This window comes from Petaurus breviceps, unplaced genomic scaffold (assembly GCF_028583685.1).
Source record: "Petaurus breviceps papuanus isolate PSGF00001 unplaced genomic scaffold, PetGlider_PUasm1.0 90887, whole genome shotgun sequence".
Taxonomy (NCBI): Eukaryota; Metazoa; Chordata; class Mammalia; order Diprotodontia; family Petauridae; genus Petaurus; species Petaurus breviceps.
In genome coordinates this window covers 457984-485877 of record NW_027187370.1, presented here as the reverse complement: position 1 = coordinate 485877, position 27894 = coordinate 457984, and the positions used below count along the sequence as shown (strand labels likewise).

At 39.9% G+C, this 27894-nt stretch overlaps 1 protein-coding gene across 1 annotated transcript; it reads right to left on the bottom strand.

Annotated features, from left to right (window-relative positions):
* Positions 1-22999, bottom strand: KRT23 (keratin 23). Its single transcript, XM_069074199.1, has 8 exons — positions 22487-22999; positions 10496-10578; positions 8839-8995; positions 6481-6642; positions 6268-6393; positions 3639-3859; positions 2322-2353; positions 1-290 (listed from the first exon to the last, which is right to left on the bottom strand). The coding sequence occupies exons 1-8, from the start codon at positions 22895-22897 to the stop codon at positions 205-207; spliced, it is 1278 nt and encodes a 425-aa protein (XP_068930300.1). The 5' UTR covers positions 22898-22999; the 3' UTR covers positions 1-204.
* Between the last annotated feature and the right edge of the window lie 4895 nt (positions 23000-27894).

Genomic DNA, 27894 nt, shown 5'->3' with positions numbered 1-27894 from the left:
TAAGAGGGAAGCTATTTAAACTTTTATTAATTTGGCAAGTACAGTGAAAAAATGACAGTCATTTTATGGAGAAAAAGGTGAGTGCTGAAGTTTGATACACTAATAACTTTGAATGCAACATGTACAACACTTTTATAAGTAGTTTAGACCTGTCAGAATTTTCATGAGAAAAGTATTTACAACTAGCAAGAATTTTTATATGCTTCATTCAAGCTTCTGAATTTCATTGACTTTTGAAAGGACAACTCTTCCATTCACAGTCTCCTGCATTATGGCCTTGATCTTTGGAGCTGCAGAGGCAGAAAGAACAATAATCAGAAAACACACCATGAGCATGTTCCTTCCTCAGTATTTCCTCACCAAAAATGATTTTCTTTTAAGTTTGCATGCTTTGTGCTTTCTGAGACAACAAGGAATAAGAATACTTAGCAAACCTGAGTCCATGTAAGCTTGTGGGTGAAGAAAACCCTCAAGCAAGACTTCTCTTCTCTTCCCTAGTTTCTAGGTTACAAGTGCTTTTTATTGTTTTTTTTAATCATTGTCACCATTTTATTTTTGTATTTATTTGTTTTTAGTTTTCAACATTTCTGTAAGATTTTGAATTCTAAATTTTCTCTCTACTCCTTAAGACTATATGCAATCTGATGTAGGTTATACATATATATTCCAATTAAACATATTTTCACATTAGTCATGTTGTCAAGAAGAATTAGAACCAATGGGAGAAACCATGAGAAAGAAGAAAAAAACACAAAAGAGAATGGACAGTATGCTTCGATCTGCATTCAGACTCGTTAGTCATTTTTCTGCATTTGGATAGCATTTTCCTTCATGAGTCTTTTGGAATTGTCTTAGATCCTATGCAAGTGCATTTTAAGGGATAGAGGTACTTTGTGGATGACACCTTGGTTCTTATATAATAAATTACATTTGATTCTATCGGGGACGGGGAATAGCTACAATTTACTGGAGGCAGTCAAATGGGGATGCAAACTTAGATTTGAAAAAAATTCTGCTAGAGCATCCTTGAATTTTAATTAGTAAGATTAATTCAAGGTTAGCTTCTTGATTGGCATCAAACCCCACTCACTGGCTATGAGCAAATATCCAAAGATCCTTTGTATATCTGTTTGGGAAGGAATGGGATGGTTTTTCATACTGTATGTTCTCTGTGCTTATGGAATAATATGTTTAGTTCTGGGCACCATATTTTTTTTTGCTTTTTGGAGGGCAATTGGGGTTAAGTGACTTGCCTAAGGTCACATGGCTAGTTTTTGTGTTGTGTCTGAGGTTGGATTTGAACTCAGGTCCTCCTGACTCCAGGGCTGGTGCTCTATTGATTGCACCACCTAGCCACCCCCAGGGCACCATATTTTAAAGGGAAACTGACACTCTGGGATATGTTCCTAGGATGGCCAAGATAGGGAGGGTTCTGGAAACAATGTCATCTTAGGAACTTAACATAGTTAAGAAGAGAAGATTTAATTATGGTGAGAGAGAACATGAAAGCTGTTCCTTGATTTTGAAATATCAAAGGAAGTGTCAGTATTTTATAATTCTCTTCAATAACTATTTATTCAATGTATATACTATGTACAAGATACTGTTTTAAATGTTGGGGGATGTACAGATAAAGATGATGTATACTTTGCTCTTAGGGCAAAACACATGGAAAACAAATAACTATAACAGAGGAGAATATATTAAATTTCAGCAAGAGGCATCTTGGCAAAACATTGGTGGATAAATGAATGAATGAATAGAGAGTCTGGACAAGGTAAAATTATTCTTTGTTGCTTAGGATATAGACTCTATAGGCAGAAGGATTTCCTAATAGAGCTGATATAGGATGGAATGGGTTGCTTTTCGAAAGAGTGAGATACACTGAAAGTGTTCAACAAAGATTGAATGACTATTAGTGAAAGGATGTCATAGCAGGGAAAGGAAAATGTTTCTTTGGGTGGGAGGTTAGACTATATGATCTCAAAGGTCCCTCCTAACTCTGAGTCTATGCTTCTGTGATCTCTGGACATCAAATTGCTATCAACAGATGGTAAAAGTAATTTTCCTTTCATTTTTCCAGACTCTGAAAAGCAGAATCCCAGTCTATAACAAGGATATAAGCAAAGGGAATCTAACTAATGTAATAAGGATATAGAGGGCAACCTGTTCCTTCTCATAGGTTCCTTCACATCTTGCTATTAGTCAATAAAGTTAGTGCTGAGTCCTGGTCATTCTTTACCAGGCCTAGGAACAAATCCAAAAGGTGCAAAATAGGGCAGTTAGTTAGAAAAATAGTTTGAAACAACACAATTCTTTACCTTTCCACTCTGACCTGTAATCTTCTGTTTCTCTGTAAAAGACAAAAGGACTTAGAAGAAAAAAAACATCATGAATAAAAAAATAACAACATTTTAGTTGTATTGGGAGAATGGTAGTATTTGTTATTATATGTGTTATTATACTCATTTTATAGGTGGAGAAACCAAGGCTCCAAAAATTCAAGAGACTTGCCCAAAGACCAATAGTTAGAAAGCATCAAAACATGCAGGTCTCTCTGACTACAGAGTCAAAGCCTTCACCAATAAGCGATGCTACCTCTCATGAGCTCCCAAGCTTGGATACAGACAGCAGGCATTGGAGAGTCAGCATGATGCCTAGGATATAGATGCTCTATGTTTCATGTGTTCAAATCACAGCTCTCAGAAGGTGCAAAGGTTTGGTTTAGTGAACTTTTCTCTGATCCCTTTATTTATCCTGAAACTAGACTGAGGAGCTCATGGAATGTTCACAGTAGACATTTCTGGTCTGGGGCTAGCAAGATCAGAAATACAGTTTTGAAAAGAGAAAACATTTAAAAATAATCAAAATCTGTATTTGAAATGAAACACTTGGAGTCACCAGGGAGTTAGGTTCTAGATCTTGCTGCGACATTTACTAGTTGTACGGTCTTGGGCAAGCAACTTTACCTCATCAGGTCTCAGTTTACTCATCTGTAAAATGGAGATAATAATTCTTGTACTAACTGCCTTATGTGGAAGCTGCTAGGAATGCATTCTGTAAAACTTTCAAGTGCTATATAAATGTGAGTTGATGCCATTGTTAATAATCACAATTCCCTAGGAAAATAAAAGTGTTAACATCAAAAAAAAAATAATCACAATTCCTGGGATCCTACCCCTGTGGAGTTCCAGGGGAGTCTCCCTAAGGAATGGGCCATTGCCGCCCCCTATGCCACCAGTGCTACTCCATCCTCTCAGCCACTGCCCCTCTCTGCTCCTGCCCAGGTAAAAGATTTACCTCTCAGGTCCATTCCAACTCTAGAGCTATGATGCTAACTGTAATTCCCTAAGTAAGCCTCCACAGACAAAGACCCAAATGGAATACTTAACCAGATACTATTTTCACATAATTTAGGATTGTTAGAATCGTAGTTTCAAAGCTGAAAGGGATCTCATAGGCCATTTAGTTCATTTTACAGAAGAAGAAATTGAGTCCCAGGGAATTTAAGTAACCTGCCCAGTGTATCAGGTAGAAAACAGCAAAGGCAGGATTTGAACCCAGCTCTTCTAACTCCAGAGTCAGTGTTCTCTCCATTGCACTGTGGGGGTCCTTTGTCAATGTCGTGTCTGACATACCCTTTGTCCCCGCTCTCCATGAGGTGGCGGTAGGTAGCAATCTCATTCTCCAGGTGGTTCTTGATGCCCAGCAGGATCTTGTATTCATTGTTCTGGCGCTCCAGGTCATGGCGAAGCTGCATCAGCTCCTCCTCATAATGGGAGATGATCTGCTGCATATCCTGGAGCTGGCAGGAGTAGCGGGACCGGGTATCTGCCAACATGTCCTCCAGGGCACATTTCTGAAACCAAAACAAATGCACTAGGATGGTCACAACTGCTTGCATTACACAGAACCTTTGTCCCAGGGGTCTCTCCTGGCACTCAGTGCTTCCTGTGTATGGCACTCAATGGCCAGTGACCATGTACCATCTGCCCTCTGGGTTGGTTGGTCATCTATTCATGTGTAAATGTGTGTATGTGCCTGGATCAGAGCCACAACAAAGTATCTGTGTGCCCCAGAAAATAGGGGCATGCTAGAGCCAGCTCACACTGTTTAGCAACTGACAATCATTCAATTTTCAGTCCCTCAAAGATCAGCAAATGTTACAAAGTAGGGCTCTACTTACTGTTTCATTGATTATCTAGACTTTAGAAAGTGATGGAGAAAGTGTTAATGCAGATTAAACTTAAAAGTGTGTCTTTTGGAGCCAATCATTAAACATTTACCTACAAACTCCTGCCTGTATGGCACTGGGAGGCAACCTTCTTCACTATCACTTATGTGGACTGGGTGTCACCAACTTCCTCAGTAAGACAGCAAAGAGAATGTCCTGGTATTAACATTCTGTGTCTTTATAAAAGGGAACAATCCCTGTTGCATCCTCTTTCGTGTTTTGCCTGACGTGATTGACTTTCTACCTTGACTACTCTTGGTCTCTCAGATCTGGGATCTCCAGCTTGATGGTAAAAGTGAGGGCAAGGACCATGACTTTATGTCTTTATGTCTGTCAAAGTTTTCCTTTTCTTCATCCTCTGACTTGAATGTCATCTTTTCCAAGAAGTCTCCCCAGATCACCTCTCGGGATGAAAATCTCCATCCTCAAATTTATTTATTTTTCACTCATTTAAACATTGATGTCTTTTTCAAAATTCTTCTGTCAAAGCCATTTCCTGATAAGTTCCTCTCTCCTTTCAGTTGAACTCTCTTCCTAAAGACCCTTCTTAAATTTTTCATGAAACTTTGCTGGTACTCTCCTTATCTCATTCTTCCTTGCATCACAGTTATCTGGATTCCCACCTTGGAAATTCAAATTTATGTTATTCAATCACAACAGGACTCTCAGTAGTCAAGGCAATTCTTTAACTCCTCTCTAATTGATTCTCTGTCCTACCTAGTACTTAGTATGATGGTTTTTTGCAATCTTTCCCTTCTCTACTCAACTCTCCTATGGCAACCCTTTCCCTTTCTCTCCCAAACCCATTCTCTCCATCAAAAGATCATCAAGGTTATTCATCTCAAACTCCCTCATCTCATTTCCTCCTCATCTCACATTTCCTTGATTTCATCCCTCATTATTTCTTTCTTTTCTCCAGTCTCTTATAAAACTGGAATATTTTAGTTGCTTAATAAACACTTAGTAATTGCGTGATAGATAGATTGTAAGCTCCTTGAGAGTAAGACATACTTTAAATTCCCATTATTCATAATAAGACCTTGCACACAGTAGGTGCCTAATAAATAATGGTTGAATTGTACTCCTTTGCACCTTCTGCCCACCTCCCACACGCAGCATAGGTCTCTGTGAATAGAAGGAATTTTATTAAAAAAAAACAACATTTTTTGTTGTTGCCAGCATTGAACATGGATCAGCTCCATGTTCAATACTTTAAAGAAGTAGAGTAGCTTGGAAACAGTTAAGTCCAAACACTTCCTTGTGCTGAAACATCATTAGCAATTTCCATTCTTCTTTTGTGTGAGCATATGAGTGTGTATATATCCCTACTAGGTGACTAGCACAGTACAAGAAGTATTTAATTTTAGCTGAACTATGCTTCATAAACATTAATTATCATTCCTCAGAACAGCCCCAAGGCTAGTTCAGTCCTGAAGTATAGCATTAAGCTTTTGTTGTTGTTCAATCACATTCAACTCTTTGTTGACCCTATCTGAGGTTTTCTTGGAAAAATACTGGAGTTGTTTGCCATTTCCTTCTTCAGCTCATTTGATATATGAGGAAACTGAGGCAAATAGGGTTGTGACTTGCCTAGGGTCACACAGCTAGTAAGTGTTTGAGGTCGGATTTGAATTCAGGAAGATGTTTTCCTGATTTTAGACCCAGTGTTTTGTCCATTGTGCTGCCTGAGCAGGTGATGAAAATCCCCACAGGCCAGAATGCCATTCACCCTGATATCAGGACTATTCTAGTAGAATAAAAGCCCCTTGGGGGGCAAGGACCGATCTGCATTTGCCTCTCTGTCCCCAGAGCCTAACATTTTGCCTTACAGGTGGTAGGAATTTACTAAATGTTAAGTTGACAGGAATTGGACTGAATTGGTGGTTCCAGCTCATAGTACACCCATATCTGCCGTGTTGTTAACTTAACAAGGAAAAATCAGTGCTCAGTTATACTGAAGGATAATCAGAAACTATAGGGGAGATCTGAGAGGGAGAGCTTCACATATGAAATAGCTGTTGTTAGAGACTCACTTTATTCTTCTGGGTTTGAAGGTCAATCTCTAGGGCCTGGAAGGTACGTCTCAGTTCATGGATATTGTCCTTGCTACTCTGCACAGAGGTGGTTCTTCTTTCCAACTCCTGGGACACTGATTCTGCCTGTAGGGCAGAAGAAAATGACAGGGCACATTAGCATCAGCAAATGACCCAGGGAAATAGCTTCCCCCATCTCAACCTTCCTTTTACCTGCTCTTTGTACCATGTGTCCAAATCTCGATGTTTCTTCTTAATTATCAACTCATATTCTTTCCTCATGTCCTCTAGGACCTTAATCAGATCTTCTCCTGGGGTCGATTTCACCCTCACATTAACCTTGATGTCATCTGTCATGTGCTGTTTGCTTATTTCCTGTTTATTTTGGAAGTGGAGAGAAGAATGCATAATTAAATAAGGTTCCAGCCTTTTCACTTATCTTTTGTAGCAGAATCATAACTCAGGTGGTGCTTGGTCCAGGGGGTGACATTTAGAAAGTAGAAACATCTAACAGGATATTCTTTCAGCAATTTAGAAGCTAATAAGTAATCCAATGAGATAGAGCACATAAAGTGGTTTGCAAACTTTAAAGTCTATGTAACGATTAGGTAATAATACTAATACCTCCTCCAATTTAACTATGAATGTCTTAATGACTTCCGGTATTAATTTTTTCACTGGGAATGAAAAAGTTACTTGAAGGGCAGGTTTTGTAATGCTTGTCCACCACAGACCCTCCCAGGTCATCTAACCCAATTCAATCATTTTACAAATGAGGAAACCATGGCCCAAGGAGGTTAAGCATTTGTTCTGCTTGCCCCAGGTGCCAAACTTGCAAGTTACTGCTCTCCTTAAATGGTTTGCTTTGAGGTGGAAGAAGCCATGGTGGTGATCAGAGGCTGTCCTCAGCCTGACTAGGATTAGACTCTCATATAGTACTTGCCTATTCTGTGCAAAAACAAACAAGCAAGCAAAAATAACCACCCAAAAAAATAAACTCTCCATGCCTTCTTTCTCACTATTTTATAAAACGAATAGCATTAGGCTGTCAATCAAAAGCCCTGTGTGGCAACTGTCTTAATTCTAATTGCTAAGTGCTCCAGGAAGCAATTCTATTCCTCAAGAATTCTATTCCTTCATAACCAGGAATCTCATTTATGCCTAACAAATAGCATTTACTTGTGCAGTGATTATGAAATTGACAAATTATGCGTTTTTAGGTCATAAGCTAAAGGATTTAGGAATCAGTTCAATAACCTAGAGCAGAAAGGTGTAATAGCTTTTAAACTCCTCTCATTGTAAATGCCTGTTGATGGAATGTAACCGACACCCACTAACTCATCACACAGCCAAAGGAAGGGTTTATTTAACAACCATTGTCTCTGAATAGATTTGTCAAAGTCAGTATACCTGAGCTTTATTGTATTCCACTGAGAGAAAACTTCTCTGTAGTGTCATTGGGCACAATGAATTAATTCAGATTGATGGTATATATTTTGTTTCATTTTTCTTTGAATATTTTTCCCCCCTTAAGTCTATTTGGTGCTATTGGGAATGAACATTCCTGACCTGTCCAATAACTTAATAGAATATGAGCATTGGTGAGTTAGTTTTAAAATATTGTCCATTACCATATTTCCATATTGATTTAGTCAGGGAAGCTCAGCATTCATTAGATATTCTCACAATAGTATATATTCCAAGTCAAACTGTTTCCTAATCTTCACCAATCAATAATTCCTATTATGCTATTAATGTTGTATTTTCATCAATGATCTGGAAACTTGTAGTTAAGGGAATTCTCTCCATCAACATAGATCATAACCCATCCATAACTTAGATAATAATGATCATAATTATGATAAAAAACACTAGTGGCTATTGGTAGAGAGAGACAGAGCCAGCCTTACACTCAGGGAGACCTGGGTTCAGGTCCTGCTTCCAATACATCCTAGCTATATGACCCTGGGTTAGTCAATTTTATAGCAGGCAACTCTGTAAGATTGTAAATAGCAGAGCAGGTGCCCATCTGCATTATAGTAGGAATTTCCTTACCAGAAAATCAAAGAAATCTAGGAAAAAAAAATCAGCAGCCAACATCGATAGTAGGCTTTAAGGTTTGCAAAGCACTTTACATATATGGTCTCATTTGATCCTTACAATTACCCTGTGAGGCAGGTGCTATTATCAGTCCCATTTTACAGATGAAAAAACTGAGATTCAGTTTTACATCTTACAGAGATGCCAGTTGCCATATATAGGATGTATATCTTATAGAGAGCCCAGGTTTTTCTGGCTTTGAGGCCAGTTCTCCATCCACTAGGCCACATTACCTATGATAAAGATGCATTAGGGAGTTCTTAAAGTGAGGCGTTTTGGACAAACATATTTCCTTCTACAATCCAGGAAAGGTTTTTTTTCACATTCTATAGTTTAATGTATTACTAAGACACTTGATTGGCATTCTGCTATTGGTGCTTCCTTCTTCTTGGCCATTGATTTGACCCAAGACTTGAGGGCTTTTAAAGAATTTCTGGATGAAGAGAGCTTGAGACCACTGGTTTCCCCCACCTCCTCATGATGCTTCTTCATGAGAATCAGCTCCTTCCTCATGCCCTCCACCTCCTGTTCCAGGTCAGTTGTGACAATCGTCATGTCATCCAGGATCTTCCGAAGTGCCTCCACTTCGGTTTCCAGGTCTTTCTTGAAGGACAATTCATTTTCGTACCTTTGGTTTAAAATGAAGGGGAATAGACCTTTATTGATTCAATACTAGGGAATCTCTTAAAAACTTACCCTGAGTCAGATTTAATTTTTTTTCTTTTAAATGAATCATTTTTGAATAGGGAAGTCAGTACAACAGCATGGGAGTGGATAGCCCTGCCTCACTGCCCCCCACCTTTTTGGGCCACCAAAGGATTTTGAGAAGCCAGCACAAATACAAATACAAATCCCTCAGCAAAACTGACTATGTGAAATTCCCTTAGGGCAGGCCTACACAACACAGGGCCACTTATGCCCGCCAAAGGCTTGTGGCCCATGAAAGATGTAGAGAATTTAAAAGAGGCCTGTACAACATCTGGCCTGGGGGTTGCTTTAGTGTACTGCAAGTGGCTCACAGGTCATATGTTCTGCAGCAGAACCAGCAAAACAATATAAACAATGACTATAATGATATAAATGGGAAGAAATATGATAAAACAAGATTGGACTCTGAAAGTATGATGAATCAGCCTGGCCCTAGAGAAGGGCCGAAGAAAATATATTGTATCTATATTGGCAGATATGGTTGTTTGGTCTTGTGGAACCATTTGTCTCTTTCCTTTTTAATCTTTGTTATAAGGGATAGTTAATTGAGTAAGGAAGGAAAGAGATAAATACAGAAATGAGAGTGATATAAAAACAAGGGAAAGTCAAAGAGAAGCAACCAAGCATTTATAAAGTACTTATAACATGCCAACCACTGTACTAGGTATTTTAAAAAAATATGATCTCATCTGATCCTCACAAAAACCCTGTAATTATTGCTATGCTATTATTATTATTCCCATTTTACAGTTGAAGAAATTGGGGCAAACAGAAGACAAGATTCATTGGTTGAGTCATTGTAAATCAGGACCAAGGAAACCATTTCAGTAGATTTGCCATGGACTAGAATCATAACTGGTAGGAATCAACCTCAGAAGCCATCCACCTAATTTCTTTATGGCCAGAGAGAGCCTAGGATCATAGATTCAAACCTAGAAGGGACCCTAGAGGTCATTTAGTTCAACTGCCCTCATTTTATGGGCAGTCTGGTGGTACAGTGGGTAAAGCACCAGGCTCAGAGTCAGGAAGATACTTACTCGCTCTGTGACTCTGGGCAAGTTACTTGACTGTTTGCCTCAGTTTCCTCATCTGTAAAATGAAGATAATAATACCATGTACCTCAAAGTTGTGAGCATCAAATGAGATAATAAGTGTAAATTGCCTGGCACATAGTAATTACTTTGTAAATTTTATTTATTGTTATTGTTTATACATAAGGCTATCGGAGTAGTAGTATAGGTAGTACTGAGCAGAACTGGGGTTCCCACCCAAGATCTCTGACTCCCAAGACTCAAACCCAAATCCAGCACTGTTTCCACAACCCCATGCTGTCCCCCCCTTAGGCTCATGTTGACTAGATGATGTTTTCCTGGAATTCTTCTTTGAAAAAAATGGAAAATGGTGACAAAAAGGAACTCACTTGAGGCTGAAGTCATCCATTGCCATCCTGGCATTGTCGATATGGAGGAGAATCTTAGCATTGGCCAGTTTTCCGTCCATGATCTGTAAAACACACCAGAGTTAGTCCGTCAGGAGGGAGAGGAACTTTCCCAGCTGAGGGTGACTGCTGCTTTCTCTCTGGGTAGATCTTTGTTTTGGGGAAATTGAATGAAACATCATGGAGCATAAATTAGAAAGAAACCTCAGAGATCAACTATCTCACCCACCTCATGCTGCACTAAGGAATAGAAAGAGGATTATCCAGGATAGTAAGCATCATAGCTGGAATTTGAATCCAGGTCATAGGATCATCAATATATATCTAGAAAAGATCTCAGAGGTCTAATCCAACCTACTTATTTTAGGGATAAGGAAACTAAGACCCAGGGATCTTAAGTGACTGGTCTAAGGTCATACAGGTGACCTTACAACCATTAGTGGTGGGTTTTGAACCCAGGCCCTCTAACTCCAGAGCCTGTACTCATTCTACTATATTATGCTCATCAACAAATTGAAGGCCCACTACGTGCAAGATATAAAAGGCACAAGAATGACTTGATAGTAACATGAAGTTCAGGGACTTGAAGAACAGTCAATTCCTGCATGTGTGTGTGTGTGTGTGTGTGTGTGTGTGTTCAGCAGACAAGGTCAACAGGAAAACAGCAAGAAAGCTTTGTTTTATCTCTGACCAAATAACTTGGCACCAGGACATAGTAGACGGAAGATTGGCTTTATAGTCAAGAAGATCTGAATTCAGATCCTGCCTCTGATACATACTTGGGCTTGTTTGAACTGAACCTTTAAGCACCCCAGGCAACTTTCTGAGACTAAAGTTGCAGAGCAGTTTCAAGTCTGCATTGGTGGAAGGAGTTGTCACACTGGAAATGCCCTGTACTGATGCAATCACAGGTCTATGAGGCAGCTGATGACACAGTAGGCAGAGTGCTAAGCCTGGAGACATGAAGAGCTGAGCTCAAATTCGACTTTAGATACTTGCTAGCTGTATGACACTGGGCAGGTTGCTTAACCTCTGTTTGCCTCTTTTGTCTCAACTGTAAAATGGGGAAAATAACAGCTCCTACCTCCTAGGGTTGTTGTGAGAATAGAATGAGGTAATTAGAAAGCATTTAGCATAGTGCCTGGCACATAGTAGGCATTCAAGAAATGCTTAGGCCCCTCCTTTCTCTTCCCTCCCTACACTCCTCCCCACAAACCAAAACAGAAACATGTCTCATAGATGATAATAGAAGAGTCTAACTTAACTTTCCTTCCATCTGGGTAGTGCTAGAGCCAGCTCATACCAGCCCATCAGAATCGATGGTTAAATTTTCAGTGTGAGCCTTTACACCACAGAAATTGGTCAAGGTTACGAAGGACTTAAAAATGTGATGGAAAAGATTTTAATAAGTCAGAATGAATTTAAAACTATGCTGTTGGTATAAATTTTTTCCCAGAGAGATGATTTTTAAACACTTATCAGTTTACTGTTGCCTCCCATGCAGTGTTTGCATTGCATTTGTTTCAATTTATTAATTAGCATGATACAGTAGAATGAGTACAGACTCTAGAGTTAGAGGGCCTGGGTTCAAAGCCCACCACTAATGCTTGTAAGGTCACCTGTATGACTTTAGACCAGTCACTTTAGCTCTCTGGGTCTCAGTTTCCTTATATAATAAGTTAATTTCCATATCCTTTAAGGTTTGCAAAGACTTTTACAGTCGATAGCTCATTCTAGTCTCACAACCACACTGAAGTGAGCAGTGCCTTAACAAGTCACTGTTGACCCTGAATCAAGCAGTACACCCACATGGGGATATGGTGAGGCCTTGAATGTCAGAAACAAAGTCCCATGTGGTGGGTGTCTCCTGGGAGAGACCAAAGGGAACTTTCCCCTGGTGTAATGTTAATGGGATTTAAGATCATTCCCACTCATTAATAGGCTTCACATGAAGACCATTAAGGGAAACTTGATTAGGAGAGGCTTGTTGAAGGAAGACTTTCACACCTTTTGCTAATTTCTAATTAGGCACTGAGTCAAGAGGGCTACAATGCCTTCTGGTTCTGAGAACTGTATATATACTCTGAGATGGTATTTTGTTGTGGGGGCTCACTTATGAGAAGGGTCTTGTGATTCCCTAGTACAGATTCTGAGTTACTGTATGTTCAGAGGTCCCCAACTGCTCAGAGTAAAGGCTCTCTGGATCCAAGGATGTATGTAAAGTGTATAGTTGATTCAGGCACTCAGAGCCCTGTCTGTTGGTATTTATTTTTTTCTGCTTGTATTTTCTCTGAGGTTCAGGGTGCTGACTTTTCCCCTGAAGTAGTGAATGTAATTTAAAAAGATTGTTGACCTCTTAAACAGCTCTCTTTGCTAGTAAAGCAGATCTAAGAACTCGTGCTAGCAGCCCTCCTGGGTATGCCAGCGTGGTTGCTGTTACACCTGGCAGGAGAAAAGGCTTCATAGGATGGACACTGTGAGGCTATTTGTCTGATGTATTCGGGGTGATAGTGGCAAACAGACTTTCTTTTTCAAATAGTTATTGTTTCCACCTCCTGAGGAAGCAAAAAATATTCTCTGCACCCTCCAAATTTCAGTTTCCTAGGGCAAAACCCTGATCATCCTAGTTATGGTTTCATGGGCAAGTAATTCCTGGCATTCTCATTTTAGAGAAGAAGAAACTGAAGTTTTGAGGGGGAAGCATAAGACAGCATAGCACAGTGAAAAGAAAATTGCCTTGGAGTCAGTTGACCTGGATTAGAATCCTGGCTCTGGGCATACTACCTATGTGACCTAGGTCAAGTCACTGAATTTCCATGAACCTTTCTTTTAACTGTAAAATCAGGGTGTTGGACTGGGGAATCTTCAGCCTTGAAACTACATGTGGTCCTCTAGGTCCTCAAGTGTGGCCTTTTGACCAACTTTTATAGGACAAAGCCTTTGAGGAGATTTATTCTGTGAAACTTAGATTCAATCAAAGGGGTGCACTTGAAGACCTAGAGGGCCATATGTTACCTTGAGGCAGCTGGTTGCCCCCAATCCTGAGCTAGATGAACCCTAAGATCCCTTCAACCCAAAATTGATGATTCTATCACCTGTTGTTGGTCTTGAAACTAGTACATGTCACAGGAAGGGTGTGACATCAAGGATCAAACATAAAATACTGTCATTCAAAGTCCATCATAACCTAGCCCTTTCCTACCTTTCCAGTCTTCCCATACCTTACTCTCTGACACACACTCTTCAAACCAATGACAGTGGCCTCCTGGATATTCCAGGAACAAGACAATCCATCTCTTGGGCATTTTCTCTGGCTGTCTCCCACGCCTGGAACACTCACCCTCCTTCACTCCATCAACTGACCTCTCTGGCTTCCTTTAAGTACCAATGAAAATCCCACTGAGTAAAGGAACCCTTCCCCAATCTCCTCTTAATTCCAGCACCTCCTCTCTCTTAATTACTTCCTATTTATCCTGTATATAGCTTGCTTTGTATATATTTGTTTGTGTGTTGTCTCTTCCATTAAACTGTGATCTCCTTGGAGGAAGAGACTGCCTTTTGTCCCTTTTTTTAATCCCCAGATAGCACAATGCCTAGCACATAATAGTCAATTAAAAATGTTTATTTTGGCTGCTAGGTGGTACAGTGGATAGATCACCAGCCCTGGAGTTAAGAGGACCCGAGTTCAAATCAGGTCTCAGACACTTACTAGCCACATGACCCTGGACAAGTCACTTAATTCCATTGCCTAAATAAAAAATATTTTTTGGTTGGTTGATTGAAATACAATACTTTATTTACAGAGCCATGTGTAATTTTCCATATCCATAAATGTAACCTAATGTCAATGCAAATCTTTTCCTCCCAACTAATCAATCAATTGTAGAAAACTTTCAGGGGTCTCCCAGCCCCACTCACAGAATGTTCACCTTTCCTATACAAACATCTGCAAAGTTACAGGGCAGATAAGCAGGAGGAAGTGTAATCTTGTTTGTTTATGCCTCCAGACATGGTCCTGTGATATTGCCCCAATAAATAACTAACCTTAAGCAAGGGTAAATAGTAAATGAGATCAAAGGGGGGTCCTTGTACATTGTTTGCATCTTTTTCCGGTCACATAGATCTTCTGCTGGGGGACATATCAACTCTGTGAGCTCCTTGTATCTTTGGCTCTGTATAAAGTGGTTTGGTAATAAACCAGACTATTGATTACACCCTGTCTTGTTATTCTCACTGCTCAATAGCCCACCAACTGTGCTGGCTGCAGCAATCAATCAATCAATAAGTATTTATTAAATGTCTAGCACATGCCAGGTTCTGGAAATACAAGTAAGATGATCTGTGAGAACAGCTTAGGATATTTACTTTTACGGCATTATAAAGAAATTTAGATTTGTAAATAGTTTGTAACAGCTAGGTGGTATACAGGATAGAGTGCTGGGCCTGGAGTCAGGAAGACTCACCTTCCTGAGTTCAAATCTGACCTCAGATACTTATTAGCTGTGTGACCCTGCACAAGCCACTTAACCCAGTTTGCCTCAGTTTCCTTATCTCTAAAATGAACTTTAGAAGGAAATGGCAAACCACTCCAATACTTTGCCAAGAAAACCCTAAACAGGGTCATGAAGAGTTGGACAAGCCTGAAATGACTGAACAAAAATACCTAATGCACTGGATGTGTGCGTGTGTACCTGTATGTATGATATTCTAGGGCATGGTGGCATAGCAGATAGAACCTTAGTTGAATAGGGTACTGGACTTAGAAAGATCTGGATTCAAATCCAGCCTCAGATGCTTCCTGGCTGGACAAGTCACTTAACCTCTCTTTCAGTTTCCTCAAGTATAATGGGGATAATGAAAGCACCTACATCCCAGGGTTGTTGTAATGATAAAATGATAGAATATTTGTGAGATACTTAGTACAACACCTAGCAATTAGTAGGCACTTAATAAATGTTTGTTTCCTTCCTGTGATTTCGGTGGCATAAGGAACTCTTAAGTGAGAGAAGACATGCCTGCTACTGAAGTAGATCAGCTTCTCACTCAGCTCACAGTCCTGGGGAGTTACCTGGATGACGGCAAGGTTAAATGATTCATTCAGGCTCCCACTACTAGTGTCCTGGGCCATGTTACTTGGTTCTCCCTCTTCCAGCTTGGGCTGCATGGGCACATTCTTGAAGTGCCTCTCACAGTGAGTCATTAAAGAATGACATGATTAATGGACCATGTGTGACATTTAGTATAGTGAATAGATAATCATTTTTGGTAATATCCTTCCTAATGACAAAGCTTTCATGAAGAAAGATTGAACCCCTGGATTTTCCAATTTTATCTAGAATATCCTGCATAGATTGCTGTTTGTCCTTCGTTCTCAGAGGACCTTGACATTAGGGAGGTGATGCCATGACATGCAAGTGAATTGGATTTAAGTGAAGGAGGGTTCTGCAAAGTCATCAGCCTCACTTTCTTCTCTAGAGCCATCTGGGTCCAATGCCCAGATAGGGATCAGGATGACTGGAGATGGCCCAGGATGCAGTGGGAGACTTTGACCTTTTCAAGCTAAGGTCTTTAAGAGGTTTCAGTTTGACTGAGGCAGTGTCCATTCAGTGACTAAGACTTAATAAAAATGAGACAATGACCCAATAGCACTAAAGGCAGCTCTGGGGGCTTGAAACGGTCAAGAATGCTCTCCTTCACCTCTGCCACTTAGCATTCCTGGGTTCCTTCTTGATTCAGCTCAGCACCACTAACAACAGCAACTTCCTTCCTTCCCTTCTTCACTTCTTTCTTCCTTCCTTCCTCCCTCCCTCCCTCCCTCCCTCCCTCCCTCCCTCCCTTCCTTCCTTCCTTTTCTTTCTTTTTCTTTCTTTCTTTCTTTCTTTCTTTCTTTCTTTCTTTCTTTCTTTCTTTCTTTCTTTCTTTCTTTCTTTCTTTCTTTCTTTCTTTCTTCCTTCCTTCCTTCCTTTCTTTCTTTCTTTTTCTTTCTTTCTTTCTTTCTTTCTTTCTTTCTTTCTTCCTTCCTTTCTTTCTTTCTTTCTTCTTCTCCTCCTCCTTTTCCCTCTTCTTTTTCTTCTTCTCTCTTTTTCTATCTCTTTTCTTCACACTCTCTCTCCTGTCCTGTCCTATCTTGTTCTCTCCTGTCATCTCCTCATCTATCTCCTCCCCTCTCTTCCTCTCCTCTCCTCCCTTCCCTCCCATTCCCTTCCCTCCCCTTCCCTTCCCTTCTCTTTCCTCCTCTCCTCTCCTGTCCTTATCCACCTTCTCTTCATATCTTTAGTAGAAAACATCTCCACATGAATGTTGCCCCCCAATTTTTGCCCCTGGATTCTCTACTTTTCTCTCTATACCCTCTTTTGGTGATCTCATCCACTTCAGTAAGGTCACTTATCAACTAAGGAACAGATTTATAGACCCAACCCTAGTTTCTCTCCTGAGCTCCAGTTCTACATAACTGTCTGCCTCTTGGACATATCCAATTAGATGCCCCCTAAGTCTCTCACACTTAATAATCCCAAATAATCCTCATTATCTTTTCCCCAGAACTTTCTCTTCTCTCTCACCTTCCCTTCTTCTTACCTTCCCTAGTTCTGTTGAAAGGCCAGTATCCCTTCCAGTCACCCAGGCTTTTACCCTCAGTTACCCCTAACTCTTCTTGCTCTATCTCACCCATTATTCCATCCAGTCATTTGCCAAGTCTTGTGAACTGTACTTGTGAAATCTCTCTCATCTACACCATTGTCGACTGGCACAGTCATCATCCTAGTCCACTCCTTCATCAACTCTCACCTGGTACCTTCCCTGTTCTTTGTTTTCCCCAGGCCTGTGCCTTAAGGGCTGATTGTTGAATACTTAGTAACCTTAATGACAAAAAACAAAAAATAGATGCTTCTAGATCTTAGTCATGGGACTCAGATCAAGAATAGGCTAAATATCTTTTTGGGGAATCTTAAATAAATCATATTAAGAAGGGAGGGTGGTACTTCTGATTTAAGCAGCTTTATTCCCTGCATGGGGCAGCTAAGTGGTGAAGTGGATAGAACATCAGGCCTGGAGTCAGGAAGACTCATCTTCCTGAGTTCAAATCTGGTCTCAGACACTTAATAGTTGTGTGACCCTGGGCAAGTCACTTAACCCTGTTTGCCTCAGTTTCCTCATCTGTAAAATTAGCTGGAGAAGAAAATGGCAAAGCACTCCAGTATTTCTGCCAAGAAAAGCCCAACTGAGGTCATGAAGAGTCAGAAACGATGGAAAATTACTGAAGAACAACAATTCCTTGCATGCCATTGTGGTTGTTGACCTGGGTTCATTCCTTGAAGACTGAACTTTGGAGGGCTACACTGTAGATCTATCACTTAGTGTTTCTTTAGATCTCCTTCCAGAAAGTATTTAGCTGAAGGGTTATTTAAAATGGTCTCTCATTGATTCATTTATACCAGATGGTGAAATTATGTTTGAGGTCATTATGCATCTGGCCTAAGACACCTGAACTACAGTAGGAGCATGCTCCTTTATCTCCCTGTCTGCTATTTCTCCTCTCTTTGCTACATTTTCTACACAACTGCCAAACTGACATTCCTGAAACACAGGTCTGACCATCTGAGGCAGATCCAGTGGGTAGAGCCCTAGGCCTAGAATCAGAAACATCAGAGTTCAAATGCAGCCCCAGACATTTACTAGCTGCATGAACACAGGCAAGTCATCCTCTCTGAGACTCAGTTTCTTCATCTGTGCAATGGAGAGAATAGCAGCACCTACCTCTGAGGGTGGTTGTGAGGTAAAAATGAGCCACTATTTGTAAAGGGCTTTGTGAAACTTTGTTTTTGGATCATCTCAGTTATATCCAGCTCTCTGTGACTCTATTTTGGGGTTTTCCTTGGCAAAGATACTAGAGTGGCTTGACATTTCCTTCCCCAGCTCATTCTAAAGAAGAGGAAACTAAGGCAAATAGGGTGACTTGTCCAGGGCCACACAACTAGTTAAGTGTCTAAGATTGGATTAGAACTCAGGCCTACAGGACTCCAGGCTCTACCCATTGAGCCACCTAGCTGCCTGAGGTTACACAGCTGATAAGTGTCAGAAGGAGGATTTATCACAGGAAGAGGTAATTTAGTATAATATCTCCATTTCAGAGAGGCAGAAATTGGGGCCCAGAGAAGTTGAAGTGACTATTTCTGGCAAAACTTAAATTAGACAATGTCTTCCCTGCTCCTGCCCCTCCCCCACCCATGCTGAACCACACTGCATTTCATCTTGTATAATTATGTCTTATTCTTTATCTGAGATAGTTTTGGGGATTTTAACTTATATTTTTACTTCTTATAAAGGTAGGAAGGAAACAAACATTTATTAAACACCTGTTATGTATCAATACTATGCTAAATGCATTACAAATATCATCCTATTTGATCCTAACAACAACCATGGCAGGTAAGTGCCTTATTTATTGCCATTTTATAGGTGAAGAAACCAAGGCAGACAGAAGTTAAGGAACTTGCCCAGGATCACACTGCAAGTAAGTATGTAAGGCTGGATTTGAACTCAGGTCTTCCTGACTCCAAGTCTGGTGCTCTATCCACTGAACCACCTAGCTCCCTCTACATACATACATGTCCTTATAAACACTTGTTGATTGATTGAGAATGAAATCTCTGTGGATCTGACAGAACTTTCTATTATATGATGAAAGGAAGGGAAAACACATTTAATAACCACTTACCATGTGTCAGGTGCTGCTCTAGGTACTTTCCAAACAAAATCTCATTTAATCCACATAACAATGTTGGGTAGTAGGCAGTATAAAAATCCCTATTTTACAGATGGAGAAACTGAGGCTGAGATAGGCTAAGTGATTTGTCCAGGGTCACACAGCTAATAAATAGGCAGGATTTGAATTCAGGTCTTCCTGACTGCAGGCTCCATTCTCTATCTGCTATCCCATCTAGCTCCCTAGACTCAGACATCCTTGAAAATTTAAAATCTTCTTTGGATTTTTGCAAGCCACTATCCATTTTCCTCATCGTTCTATTGGCCCTATTCCATTTTCAACAAGCCCGCTCAAATTTTTGTTTGTCAGTATTCCTGCTACCTCTGCCAGTCATAGATAATTAAGACCTCTTTATATTAGTATGGTATATTAAAATGCTTTCACTCCTTTCATCCCATTGGCTCTTCATAACATCTCTGTGAGGCTGGCAGGGCATGATGGTGCTGCTCCATTTTACATGGAGGACAACAGGCAGAGGAAGTGATTTGCTCATGATCACAGGTTTAGTGAGTGATAGAAGATAGCACTGAAATCTGGGCCCCCAAGAGCTTTAGCTCATGTATTACAATGCTTTTCTTCTACCACTTGCAATTGAGATCTCTCAATTATATTGATTTGATAATGATCTGATTAACATCAGTTTCTAACTCCCCCCCCCAAATCCATGTCATTAATGCATAGAATCATAGCTATAGCTCTAGAAGGGACCTTAGAGATCCTCCATTAAATCTTCCCATTTTACAGATTAGGAAACTGAGGTCTAGGGAGGTGAAGTGAGTTATCCAAGGTCAAGCAGGTTGCAAGCAGTTGATTGGAGGGAGCTTGGAATTGCCAATTTCCTACTCTCTCCAAGTTTCCCTCTTCTCAAACCAAAACACCATCATTACCCATAAAAATAGTGAAGGACTGTTGAGTCACCTTGTTTTTTTCTTAACACCAACCATGCACTCTATAGTTAAGATAATTACATAGTCAGTTATTAGGTGGATTATTCAGTAATTAGGGTTCATTATGAGGACAGATTTATATTATCATAATATGCAACTTGGGAATATGGGGTGTTATAATAGTAACACAAATAGACTCTCTAAAGCCTGTGATCCTCTTTCTAGTTCTGTTAAACCATGGTGGGTATAGTGATGAGGGTGCCCAATTCAGAGTCACAGGGTCTGGGTTCAAATCCAGCCTTGCTACTTTTTACCTTGTATGACTTTGGGCAAGTCTTCTTTAAACCATTTGTATCTCAGTGAGCTCATCTGCAAAAATGTGGAGGCCAGAGCCTATGATCTCTCAAAACATTGGTTGAGAATATTTACGTTTGTTAAAATTACAAAGTAAAAAAAATAAACCAATAATTTATTAAGTATTTCTATTCTGTGGTGGCTATGTGGCACAGTGAATAGAGCACCAGCCCTGGAGTCAGGAGGACCTGAGTTCCAAATCCAGCCTCAGACACTTGGCACTTACTAGCCATGTGAGCTTGGGCAAGTCACTTAACCCCATTTGCCTTACCTTCCCCCCTCCAAAAAGCAAAATAAAAAATACTATTTCTATTCTTTTCCTAATACTGTGCTTGTCTTTAAGTTATGATCAGTTGGAAAAAACCTCAGGAAAGTCCATGACAGAACTTTTCAGTGATGGCATAGGAATTTGTCAATAGTTTACCTCATGATACCCTGGAACTATCATGTTCTCAGGAAAATAATAATGATACTATTTCTATTGTATTCTATTAAAAAGTTTTAGGGTAACTTTAATTTATTAAAGCTAAAAACTATACTGGAACACCCTGTAACATCTTATCTGAGCCTCCCAAGGGCATTGGGAAGTCTTATTATTACCATTTTGCAGATGAGGAAACTGAGGCAAATAATAATTAAATGACTTGCCCAAGGTTGCACGGCTTTTAATTCCCTGTGGTGGCATATGATCCTGTGTCTTCCGGATTCCAAGTCTAGCAATCTAACCACTGTTCTGGGCCAAGTTACACTTGTCCAAAATAGGATGGATATCAAGGGATGTCCCTGGTGATATTCTTCAAAGGAGTGACAGTTTTTGTATACAGTCCCTAAGATGACATAGCCCAGACTGACTTGGAGAGAAGGTGCAACCATATTAGGGAAAATGATGTTGGGGGGGGGCAGTTTCTCTTATTGCTTTGCAGTAACTTTTGGAGAAGGGATGGAGGTACCCTCCTGGTCCCAGGAGAGGCCATGTGGTACAGCTGAATCTGGCATCAGAAGACCTGGTATTACCAATGTGACCTGGAGAGCCTCTTGAGGTCTTGTTTTTTGCCCCTTTTTAGTATCTCCAGTGTTTAGCACAGTGCCTAGCTCATAGTAGGTACTTAATAAATGCTAGCTGACTGATTGACAGACTCAGCCTCTCTGGTCCTTTGTTACTTCCTTTGTAAGTTGAGAGGGTTTCATTAGATGATGTCCAAAGTCTGTGTTCATTCTGTTATGACACCCTTGCCTAGAGCCAGGAATGGCTTGCTTATTATGTATGATTTTTGTAGATCGAACCTCCCTTATTTGTCAGAGAAATTATTTAAAAAGATTAGTTTATACAAAAAGTGAAGGGTCAACCTGAAAACTTAGGTCCAATTATATTCTTAGCACCTGCATGTCTTGGGGGCAGACCATTTAACTTCATTGGATCTCAGTCCTCTCATTTGTACAATGACTGGAGTTGGGGGTATTTTAAATGATCACTAAGGTCCCTTCTATTCCAGATCCATGATCTTAAGAAAATACTTGGGGACAGCTTGGTGGTACAGTGGATGGAGCACCAGCCCTGGAATCAGGAGGATCTGAGTTCCAATGTGGCCTCAGAGACTTACTAGCTGTGAGACCCTGGGCTAGTCACTTAACCCCAATTGCTTTCAAAAAAGAGAAAGAGGAAGGAAGGAAGAAAATACTTGGAAACATTTATAGTGGACTCAAATTAGGCTCTCATTTTCCTAGGATTATAGATTTGAAGCTCAAAGGACCATCTACTCCAACCCCTTTATTTTACATAGAAAGAAACAGGTACATTCAGAGAAGCTGACTTGTCCAAGGACACACAAATAATAGCAGAGCTGCGGCTTAAATCCATGTTCTCTGTTTCCTGCTTTGTATTGGTTTAACATTCCAATAATTATCTAGGATAGTTGTCCCCCAGAAAAGAGTTAACAGTGCAATGTCCCTGGTGTAATCACCTCTTACCTGTTCTTGCAGGTGGCTGATGTTTTCCTCATGTTGAGAATAGTCTTGCTTCTTGTCCAAGTTCCTCTTCTTATGCCACTCCAGAATGCAGCTTTCAAGTTTTGTATTGGCTGCCTCCAGGGAGCGGACCTTCTCCAGGTAAGAGGCCAGGCGGTCATTCAGATTCTGCATCATCTGCTTTCCATTTCCCCTGATGATGCTGCCTCCTTGATTTCCTCCGAAGCCTGCTCCATAGCCCCCAGCTCCGGGGGATGAGCAGAATGATGTAGTGGAGGAAATAGAAACTCTTACACCTCCTGCACCTCCATGGACACTGGGTGCCCTAGGGAAGATCCCAGGCCTGGCCTGGCCATAGCCTGAGCCCTTGATGGCACCCAAAGGGGACTGGAAGGGACTTTGGCTGGAGCTCATGCTCCCATCGGTCAGGAATGCAGCTCTGGGCTCTTCCTTTCCACTGGCACCTGCTTAACTGAACTGCCTCCAGCTGCCTGGGCCCTCATTCTTTTATGCCCTTCCTTCTCTGTGGGAGTTCCCTTCCCTCCCCGGGCCACAGGAGCAATAAGATCTTGTCTTGTGCAATCTGTGTTTCTTCTTGGTCAATTCTAGAGCCTTTACAGGTTGTTGTCATTGTCATTTGAAACAACAACATATGCTTTTTTTTTTCTGTCCTCCTTTCTTGACTGTGAGGTGTGTCCCAGGGCCCTAAGTGTGTATTAGATTCCAGTAGGTTGTTGATCTTTGAGTAGAAGCTGTATATGTTTCCCTTTGAGATTAAAAGAATCTGACCAAAGAACAGATTAAAATCCAGAAGAGTTGACAGGGTGTGGTGGTGGGAGTTTCCTTGTAAAAGTTATAGAATTAAAACAAAAACAAAAATAAAAACAAGCCACCTACATTTTTAAAAAGGGAATAACACCTTTGTCTAAACAATTAAACTCAACCAGTTCAGAACTGGCTCTAAGATGTTTAAGAATATCCTTTTATGTCGAGGAAAGGGTAACACTGGTCAACCATTCACAGTCCTGAACTTTGTCGGCATGAAGTAAAGAACATTAATGGAAAGTAATTTCAAAGGGATGGCTTTTAATGTGCAAACCCTGAATTAGAATTAATTAATTAATAATTGTATCCCTCATTTCCAGGGTGCCTTTCATCCCAGCATACCTCAAAAACTAAACAAACTCCTAGCTGAGTGCAGTATATAGCCTCTGGGAGGAATTTGCAGTTGCTTAACAATCTCCCAACAACTTGGCAAAGCAGTTGAGTTCAGAAAGGGGGAAAGATGTTGCATTGTCTGAAGCCAACAGACAATTTGGGGAATTTGGGGAATGCTCTGCAGCATTTTCTTTGAAAAAATACATTTTATTAATATCTTTTGTTTTTATAGCACCTGTATCAATCTTCTATTTTATTGTATTACATCATTACTCTATTATTATTTGTTATATCATCCATATTAGGAATATATTATATGTTTTATATGGAAACAAACTGATATTTTGTATCATATTTATATGTAGCAAATATTTTATATATCAAATTATAGAAATATTTCATATATTTCTATGTATATTTTATAGAGCCTAATGTATTTCTTACTCCTTCCTTTTCTCAGGGCCATGCCTTCTAATAAAAAAATAGGAAAAAGTTTAAAAACAGTTTAGCAAAACTAAACAACATACAGAAAAAGACTGACATTATAAGTATGATTCTATACCCCAAATCTTAAGAGTTTAGCACAGAACCTAGCACAGAAAAGGTGTTGAATAAATGCTAGTTGATTGATTGCCTCTGCAAAGAAGGGGAGGGGGGAGAAATGTCTTCTCATATCTCATCATTAGGACCAGGCCTAGTCATTTTAGTTTCCTAGCATTCAGTTTCTCTTGTTTTGTTGTTATTTGTCTTTTCATTGGCATTGTTGTGTCATTGTTTTCCAAATTCTGCTTATTTTAATTTGGATCAGTTTGTATGATTCTTCCCATGCTTTTCTATTGTTATCATATTCTTACATCATATTACACTCAAGCACTTCAATTCCTTTAGCCATTCTCCAATCACTAGGCATTTACTTCATTCCCAGTTCTTTGACACAAAATTCTTAATATCATTTGTTGTATTTAGGTGTCACAGTATATAGATCACTGGGCCTGGAATCAGGAAGACTTATCTTCATGAGTTCAAATATGACCTTAGATACTTCCTAGCTGTGTGACCCTGGGCAAGTCACTTAACCCTATTTTTTTTCAGTTCCTCATTTATAAAATGATTTGGAGAAGGAAATGGTAAACCTCTCCATTACTCTTGCCAAGAAAACCTCAAATGGAGTCATGACTGAAATGACACAACAATGACAACAACTTTTCTTCTCTTAGTTTAAGGTGGTTGTTGCTCAGTAATTTCTGTCATGTCATTTAGGATGTTCTTGGCAAAGATACTGGAGTGGTTTGCCATTTCATCCTCCAGTCCATCTGAGAGATGAGGAAACTGAGACAAACAGGGTTAAGTGACTTGCCCAGGGTCAAACAGCTAGTAAGGGTCTGAGGCTGCATTTGAATTCAGGGAAATGAATCTTTCTGACTCCAGGCCTAGAATTTTATCCACTGGACCACCCACTTTAAGGTTAGGTAATTCAATGAAATCCATGTTGACAAATGTGTATTAAATGTACACTATATATAAGACTTCATATTGGGTTCTGGGAATACAAAGACAGAAATGAATAGTGGCTGTCCTCAAAGACTTTCCACTCTACTGGGGGATATAATATGTGTACAAATAACCTTAGACAAAAGGAAAAGTTAGGAGGGACAGGCTATTATAGGGATAGGTAGAGATTAGGGAAGACTTTCTGAAGGAAGTGTTACCTGAGCAAAGTGGAGGACACGAGGAAGGGATATATTCCAGGAATGGGGAATGGCTAGTCAAGTTTAGATAGAAACCTGAAAAGGTAATTGGGAGCCACAACCTGGAGGGCCTTAAATACTAAGGTAAGGAGTTTGTATTTTATTCGTAAACTATGAGGAGACATTGAAGATTTTTAAGCACTGGGATGACTTGAATAAAGTGGGATGGAACCACTTTCAGGTTGTTGATACTTGAACTTGAAGGAGTCTTAAATAAGGAAAGCACACACACATACACACGAAGAATTTAAACATGTAGATCAATCTCTTGCTAAGAGTAGAATCATAGATTAAAATCATAGAATATAATCATAGATTAGAGCTGTCTGAGGTAATTTTCTCCACCCTCCAAATTTACATATAGGGAAAACAAGGCACTGAGGTAGGGTCACAAAGGTAGGGTCACAAAGGTATAGTCAGAGGCAAGATTTGAAGCTAGGTCTTATGACTTTACAGCGAGAGCCCTCTGCTATGTTATTCTTTCTAATTTTTTCTCCATCTGTCTTAGGAGTTTCATGATTTGTCCCAATGCCAAATTCCCCTTTATGGTCCCTTCTATTGTTAATGCCTTCCATTGGAGATCCATCTACTCTGAATATATCTTATATGTACATATTTGTTTGTTTGTTGTCTCTTTTGTAAAAAGGTGAGCCCCTTGAGGGCAGGGATCTTGCTTTTGCCTTTTACAGCTTAGCACAGTTGCCTGGCATACAGAGTGCATATAATATTGTGCATATAATAACAGCAATAAGTATTGCTGCTGAATGTGAACTATGGGAAGTGGGAAGTAGAATAAGCTAGTAGCTTTCCCAGAAACAGATCAGCTACATGCAGAAATATATTTGCCAGTTAGATGTCTGAAAATGTAGCTTTCCACTGGGTCTTTACTTGTTTGGAAGCTATTTGAAGAGTGTCCTCTCTGATTCAGGGAACTCTTCTGAACAGACTGAAAAAATACAATAAATATTAAAGGGAGCCACAAAGGAAAGGAGGGTAAACAAATACCCTTCTCTTTCTTGTATCTGAAACCAAGAATATGACAAAGGAGAGAGATGATAGAGAGAAAAACAAATAAAGGAAACGCCAAGACTTCATCTGACATGTGGGGGCAAGAACTGTTTTTGATGCTTGAACATTTCTTGGGAGACAGTTACGATAGAAAATGACGGTCGACAATTTTTGCTATGTTACGTACAACCAGCCTTAAAAGGAAATGAACAAGGATCTGTGGCATTGCTGGGCCACATCCCAAGTTGTACTCATGTGCCCTGGACCCTTTAATCAAAGTCCATCACAGAAGGGATTAATTCCCTGCCCCTTTAGGGTCTGCTTGAATGGCAATGATTTGAACCACAGCTATTAGGAAAATTAGCTTCAGCCAATTCTAGTTGGCAGACAATATTATTCTGTCATGTTTTGTAATAAATCAAATTTTGGCAAAAGAAAAAAAATGCTTTGCCCAAGAATGTACCTACTTCCGCCAGGTTTTGAAGAAGTAGGAGGATAATTTCCTTGTAAACCTAAACTTGTATGGTTCTATCAAAAGACATATCAGAAGTTTCAGACTCTGAAACCCTTCATTTTCAAGGAAAGTCAAATGACCCATGAATTTATCTGAAACCTGTCTTATTTCAAGAAGCCCTAAAATTGAGAGGAAGTTCAATGTCATCTAATGTAGCTTCCTGATGCCTGTCAGATCAGGAGTGATATCTGCATCCTCTTTTCAAAGGTCTCCAGGAATGGCAAACTTCCAGCATTTACCCATATTTTCAGCCAAGAAATCCTTGACTTTTATAGACTCATGAATTGAATACTTTGTGTGGAACAAATCTGAATGCATAAATAATACTCTTCAGATGGCTTAACATAGAAAAGAGTGATAATTTGGGGTATAATTTTGGATATCTAGGACAACATAGGCTACTTAACAACATGGAGTGTGTGTGTGTGTGTGTGAGTGTGTGTGTGTAGCATGACATCTTCCATATAGTGGTTCTTTAATAAATGTTTGTTAGGTTGAAATTTGACCTGGAGCCTACATTCCTTCTTCTACCCATTTCAACATCATTAAAAGAGGTCAGTATCTGGTGGATCTTATGGGAGAGGTGATGAACGAGTGAGCTGGGGTTGTGTGGGTGTATCAGGAATCAGAAGGATACCTTGTCAACAATCATTAATTGGAACCAGTGCTTGTCTGCATTTTAAAAAGCAATCATTCTGTCACTGAATGTTTCTCTAGACAGTATTGCTGTGGATGAAAGAAGGACCAGAACAATACTCCAATAGACTTTTACAACAAATGACATTTCAGGACAGATAATTAATGGATCATTAGGTGTTATTGCTCTATTATTATCCTGTGATTCTTGGGATTACAATGAAAAAATGAGACACTTATAGAAACAAATTTAACTTCTGCAGTGACACCGGGTTAGAGATTTTGCAAGATATTATGATCATTTGTCGTAGTTTAGTTAATTAGTCATATCTGACTCTTCATGACCC